Genomic DNA, 6586 nt, shown 5'->3' with positions numbered 1-6586 from the left:
TGGAAAATTTCTCTAAATATATATTTGACTTTTCACTTCTTTTAGAGATGCCATATATAACTTGGGTTTCAGACGTAGAATCCTCCTAAAATACAAAGAAAACACATTACGTAAAAGGTGACCTATATTGAAAGAACAACGCTTTTGAATTAAACCACAAAAAGATAGAACGGCGTTTTGACTAAAAAAACACGATAGAGCAACTTGTCCACGTGGCTCCACATCAAATTTCTAGAAGATTAAAGTTTCACGAAACAAAGAAAAGAAGAAATGGCCACACAAACAAAATAACACAAATTGCACTCTCCGCCGTGTACACACATTCCCAATATCCAATTATCCATCCATACATTGCGTTAACCATAGATAAGATTCTCAGAGACATTTTATCAAACACTTGCCACTCCTCTCCGTCTAATGAACTTGGCGCATAAACGAAGGTTCAGAGAGGAAAAACCTTTTCTCTTATTCTCACTGTTTGTGAAGACTGCATGAATTGTACAAAGTCTATCTGGTTGAAGTTTCACAAGAAACGACAACTATGGCTATCGCTTCGCCCACCGTTAATCTCCATTTCACCGAATTCCCTATTCTTCGTCGTTCTCTCTCGCATCAACCTTCATCTCGATTACAATTACGCTACCGCCTAGCTCCTAGTAGAGGATTGAACCTTAGTAATTACTACCAGAGTTGTGTCTCTCACAGGTAAGATTTTAACTCATACTGGTTTAGTTTAGTTTAGGTTTTGTTTCAGTATTTGCAAATTGAAATTTGTTATGGTGAAACTGAATGATATGATTACAGATTTGCGTTTTTGAATTCGAAGTGTTCGATTATAAATACTGATGTACAATTGGAATTGGACCATGCTAACATCACTGATGAAGATAAAAATGAAGGAGAGTGTTCAATTCTCCAACCTGAATGTCCTGTGCCAATTAAACTCAGTACAGATATTCTGGAGAATGAGTCTTTGAACCTACTCTCTGAAGGCACATTTGTAGATTCTCTCTTGACATCGTTGCCGGTAGGTTGTTTTTTTGATTAGGATTAGGTTTTTGTTGAGCATTTCTTCATCTCTGTTTCTCATCTTTATGTAGTTTGTTTGGCAGGTTTTGTCTAAGGAGGAACAACATGCTCTTGCATCCACTCCAGCACACCCTGCTGCGCTATATGGTTGGATGTTTATCAACCTTAACAACTCCATCCATAACTTATATGTTGTCTTAGTTAGTTGTGTTATTGATTCTTATATTGATTTCAATAAAATGGTATTCTCTTTTGGGTTAAAATGTATGTTCACCAAACTATCACAACACCACTATTTCACTTATATTTCAACAAATTGTAACTTGTATAAAATTGTGTCATTTTCCCCCATCCCTAGATGAAGCATGAAGCTCTAGCTTGCACAAAACCCCCTTTTTAATTATGGAATGTAAACCATTAAAAATCAAATATATGGAATCAATTGATATCAGCATGACTAGTTTGTGATTCCGTACCTATTTTGATGCTGAAAATCTTATGTTGGTGCGGTTTGCTGGATTTTTTTTTTACTTTAAAAGTTCTTTCATTTGCCTCATGTGACAATACCATTAATGCAGTTTATAACTTTAGATTTGCCTAACTTTGTGATCTGTCTGTTCTTTGTTACAAATAGGGTTTGATGGAAGTTAGCTATCTTGTCTAATGATCTTATTATGTGTCGTTTTCCTTGTACATTAATTGATGATTGTGAAATTGAATCATCTAAGCAACTCTGAATTTGAAGGTTATATGTTTTCAGCTTTCTATTCTAGTTGCATTGTTGCAAATTTTGTGGAGCAGCTTTGGACTTTTGCGTGGCCTTCTGCCATTGCCTTGATTCATTCAAGCCTCTTGCCAGTTGCTGTGATGGGTTTCTTCACCAAAGTGGCTATAATTGTTGGCGGTCCCTTGGTTGGAAAATTAATGGATCATTTGCCTAGAGTGCCTGCATATAACTACTTAACTATCATTCAGGCAAGTTATCTAATGAGCTATATAAAATAAAGCAGGGTGTAGCTATTTTTTTTCTAAACTCAACCTTTTTTCTATTTTCAGGCAGCCACTCAGTTGCTATCTGCAGCTATGATTATCCATGCCCATTCTGTGCCTCCTACTTCAGTGTCCACTTTGTTTCTGCGTCCATGGTTTGTCATATTGGTTTCAGCCGGAGCTATTGAGAAGCTATGTGGTGTAGCTTTGGGGGTTGCAAATGAGCGTGACTGGGTTGTGCTGGTATTGTCACTCAATGCTTCTCCGAATCCCTTGATATGTGATTTTCTATTTATAATCTTTATTTATGATCCTTAATGGTTTATTTCCACAGCTCACAGGAGTAAATAGGCCAGTCGCACTTGCAAATGCAAATGCTTTTCTAAATCGAATTGATCTCTTATCTGAGGTATTTTTTATTTAGTTGCTCTAAGTTAATTAGCTTACTTATATATTTCTCTGTAAAACAAAGAATATTATCCATTCTCCAGTTGAATGAAATATTCATAAACTTTCTTGTGAAGTATTAATTGTAGTTGCCCTGACTTGGAAACTCTCAAAAATTTATTTTCAGATAGCTGGAGCATTGCTGTTTGGAATCCTTCTTTCCAAATTTCATCCTGTAACCTGTTTAAAATTTGCTTCAGGCTTAATGATTGGATTACTACCTGTTACAGTAAGTTTTCGGCTTTTCTTCTTGTTCTATAACTCCCTTTAGTCAGTAGATAAATTCATTCTATTTTTCACTCATCATTCTTTATCTGCAGATCGTTTTAACATGTTTAGCCAACAAGCTTTCTACTGGTGTTCTTGACCGACCCAAACCATCACAAACCTGTGGTATATCATTCAATGAAGATTCTGCACCAGATACTGAGAGTATAGGTACTATTTAAACTGATCTTTCTGTAGAGATTATGTCATTTCTTGGATATTTTAAATATGCTTACATCTATCTGCTGGAAAACCAGTGGTTAAAGGTATGGAAGCCATCAAGCTGGGCTGGAAGGAGTATTTGGGTCAGCCAGTCCTCCCTGCTAGTATTGCGTGGGTTCTCCTCTATTTCAATATTGTTCTCACACCAGGCAGTTTGATGACAGCATTTTTAACACAACATGGTATGTGAAAATTTCTTTAATGGTCCATTTTTTTTGAGAACTTCTTCCACTTCTAACAGATCGTTTATTGCAAACAAGTTGGCTAATGCATGCTCAATGCCCCCCCTTTTTTGTTGCTCACTCATTTAAACATTAAATCCATTGTCTAGCATAAATTGTGTTTTCAAGTATTGTTAGTTGTGGTCCTCAATGGAGTTAAGTTATGATTTTTAATATGCTATTGCTAAACTGAATGCTATAAAAACAGTAAAAAAAAAAGGGAAATGAGAGTAAATTTGATTTGGGATAAGGTTTATTGTTGTAGTATGCACTTCTGATTGGCCTCATCAATGATTTGATCCCATATTTAAACTAGTAATCAACGTCATTCCTTAATTTCTTTTATCTTTTCTTTTCTTTGCTTTATTTGGGGTTGATGATCAGTTGTTTAGGTTATTGTGCTAAAGTCCACGTTTTCCCCCTCAATTACTTTACAGGCTTACATCCATCTATCATTGGAGGATTTAGCGGAATGTGTGCTTTTATGGGTGTGGCAGCAACATTTGTGTCTTCAACTCTGGTCAAGCAATTTGGCATTTTAAAGGTAGATTTAGCTTTTGACTTTTATTTTTAAATGTTGTACATGAGAAAGTATGACAACTTATTGAAAAAATTCTCATTTTTCCAGGCTGGGGCAGTTGGGTTGGTGTTTCAAGCTTTACTTCTCAGCATGGCTGTTGCTGTATATATGAGTGGATCAATATCACATCAGAGCCCTCTTTTTATTTTCTTGTTTCTTATCGTAAGTCACTAAATAATGTTTTGCCCTCGATTATTGCTACCTAAACATATAATTATAGCAGCCTTAGTTGTGGTTAATATATTGAAATGATAGGGATAATTGCTTAAATATCAGCGCTGTACCCGTATCTGATACTAACACTTATACAATACTCCTAGATCATACCTAGGGAGTATCCTCCATTTTTTTTCTCAATGAAATTGATGCCAAATACATTTTAGATACAACTTTGACATATTTGGGGTACAACATATTATGAGAGGAATTAGAATAGATACTCCTATAGTCATTGTTTGCAAGAGATCCAAAAGGGCGGGGAATTTGGTTGTAAGTATTGCAACCTCTGAATTTTGTCCTTGAAATATTGAGAAAGTACAAAGTTATGGGACAAGGAATGACAAGGTTGTAGGACATCAGTAGAGATGTACGTTATATACTCCGTGGTGGTGTTGGACTTCTTGAATTGGTTAGGTTGTCCTTTGATGACCAAAATGAAAACCTATGCTTTTTATACTATGAGGAATAATGTAGATGAAAATGATATGATTAGTGTCAGATAGTAAAACGCAGGTGATTTAGTAGAGTCAAGACTACTTTCAAATAGGACTAGCCGACTAGTGGTGCCTCGTTTGACATTCAAACATGGGATGGAGAAAATTTCGTAACTGCGCAAAATGTTTATAGGGGAATGAATATATTTTGATATGGACAATGGAAAGATGTGTGCACAAATGCCTTTTTGTATATTGTGATCATCTCCTGATATGGTTATATAATATTACTGAACAATAATCAAAGTCTCTTTACAAATATTACGTGTTTATATAAAACACACCTTTTTTAAAAGATTAAGTGAATGTATCTAAACCATGTTGCATCGTACGTGTTGTGTATGTGTATCCCATCCCTACTTCATGAATAGGAATCCAATTCAGCTTGTACCAACTTAATTAATGACCTAAATGGTGATATGGATTGTTCAAGATAGTCAGTTCCAAGGATACTTTTTAAATACTGGTTAGGTCCTTTTAAATTCTATATTTTTAAATGCTATATGCATTTGTTAGCAAACTAGACTTAGCTTGTATTGGGTGGAAGTTGTGGACCTTCCTTGTTTTTCTAACTGGATAACCCTGCTGAAATGAAGTTGTAACAGGTCATTGTAATTGAGTATTTGTTAAACAAACAAAAGCTTTGTATGAGAGGATAAAATGCTTGGATGTCCCAAATTGCATTATGTATTCATTTTTGGAAAATGTTCAATCTTGGATTTTGATAGCAAATTAGATCCTCTCAAATTTATTCACATTAATGTTGTATGTAAATCACTGTTCTTGTGTCTGCAGATTTTGTCACGGCTAGGACACATGTCATATGATGTTGTAGGGGCACAAATTATCCAAACTGGAATCCCATCATCTAAAGCAAATCTCATTGGGACTACAGAAGTTGCGGTTGCAAGTTTGGCTGAGTCTATAATGCTCGGTGTTGCAATAATCGCAAATGATCCTTCTCATTTTGGATGTTTGGCAATGTTGTCTCTTCTATCCGTGGTTAGTGCAGCGTGGATGTTCTGTAGATGGTTATCGAACCCAACAGACGAACAAAAAAGTCTTTTTTCTTATAATCCTCGGTTTTGATGTTTATGTAAGTACCCCTTGTATTTATTGCTCTTTGTTTACTAACAGATTTTTCTATCTGACCTGTCTTTTTTTTCTAACACTCATCCATGCCAATGGATTTCCAACTGTGCTTTTATTCTCTTGACTGTTGTCTAACAATACTTTATCTAACCAGTAACTTCTGTTTTTGCAGTTATGTTCCATTAGCTGCCTTATTACAAAGACCGGACAAGAACCAAAATATATTCAAAACATTTAGCATGGTGGGTGATTTATCCACCTGATACACGAGCCTGAGGCATTCTCTTCTCGCCTGAGGCGTCTTCTACGTAAAAATGTATAACATGTCTTGATATAATTAGTGCACATAATAAATTAGGTTAGTTAGGTGTCTAGGGTTACCATGCACAGCACAAACGTTTCGTAAAGTATTTAATGATTTTTGAATTCTTTTCTGGAGTTTAGAAATGTAAACAGGTTTGCTGCGGAATTGCGGCAATTCTGTTAGGATTTAGTAATTCATAGGGAAATCTCAATTGCTCACAATTATTTGGATTTGGGTGAAGGGTTCATTTTGAGCAAATTGGAGTAGTTATGTGTGGAATTGATTTTTTTTAAAAGAGAGAAATTGGTGGGTTGGTAACTTGAAATTATGATCATATGTGTGTTGTAAGTAGTGATCATATGTATTGACTAAATTTATGAAATTGCCATAATTTTATATTCTTTTTTGGTGCAGCTATAATTTTATATTCTAATATCTATTTAAAGTAGTACATATCATTTTAAAATTTCTTAATAGCATCTTTTTTGGTGCAGCTATAATTTTATATTCTAATATCTATTTAAAGTAGTACATATCATTTTAAAATTTCTTAATAGCATTTTATATATTTAAGTCATGCATTTTTAATTAATACTGTTAAATTTGAAGATGCATTGCATATAACAGGAAGTAAAACCTATTTTAATTATTTTAAAGAACTTTATCACCTACGTATTGTTCAACATTTTATAGGTACATAGGAGAGGGATACCTGGTTTGA

General features: G+C 34.7%; 1 protein-coding gene across 2 annotated transcripts; it reads left to right on the top strand.

Annotated features, from left to right (window-relative positions):
* The first annotated feature begins 255 nt into the window (after positions 1 to 255).
* LOC131629596 (solute carrier family 40 member 3, chloroplastic-like) lies at positions 256 to 6278 on the top strand. 2 transcript variants are annotated; one of them, XM_058900382.1, is made up of 13 exons: positions 256 to 705; positions 805 to 1027; positions 1101 to 1176; positions 1790 to 2008; positions 2090 to 2262; positions 2354 to 2428; positions 2594 to 2695; positions 2787 to 2904; positions 2991 to 3137; positions 3614 to 3720; positions 3805 to 3918; positions 5265 to 5565; positions 5734 to 6278. In XM_058900382.1, exons 1-12 carry the CDS (start codon positions 542 to 544, stop codon positions 5556 to 5558), a joined length of 1812 nt encoding a protein of 603 aa, XP_058756365.1. In that variant the 5' UTR covers positions 256 to 541; the 3' UTR covers positions 5559 to 5565; positions 5734 to 6278. The 2 variants fall into 2 exon arrangements, with proteins under 2 accessions (XP_058756365.1, XP_058756366.1); XM_058900383.1 differs by having other exon boundaries at positions 258 to 705; positions 1113 to 1176.
* The last annotated feature ends 308 nt before the right edge of the window (positions 6279 to 6586 follow it).

This window comes from Vicia villosa, unplaced genomic scaffold (assembly GCF_029867415.1).
Source record: "Vicia villosa cultivar HV-30 ecotype Madison, WI unplaced genomic scaffold, Vvil1.0 ctg.000585F_1_1, whole genome shotgun sequence".
Lineage (NCBI taxonomy): Eukaryota > Viridiplantae > Streptophyta > Magnoliopsida > Fabales > Fabaceae > Vicia > Vicia villosa.
Note: the sequence above shows the minus strand (reverse complement) of the source record. Positions and strands in the feature narration are given on the sequence as shown.

What these genes read in the sequence shown, in the direction of transcription:
- LOC131629596 (XM_058900382.1), top strand. Translation starts at nt 542, where the DNA reads ATGGCTATCGCTTCGCCCACCGTTAATCTCCATTTCACCGAATTCCCT. An exon ending in CAGAGTTGTGTCTCTCACAG is followed by an intron (nt 706 to 804) that starts GTAAGATTTTAA and finishes ATATGATTACAG; the next exon opens with ATTTGCGTTTTTGAATTCGA. An exon ending in AGCATTTTTAACACAACATG is followed by an intron (nt 3,138 to 3,613) that starts GTATGTGAAAAT and finishes ATTACTTTACAG; the next exon opens with GCTTACATCCATCTATCATT.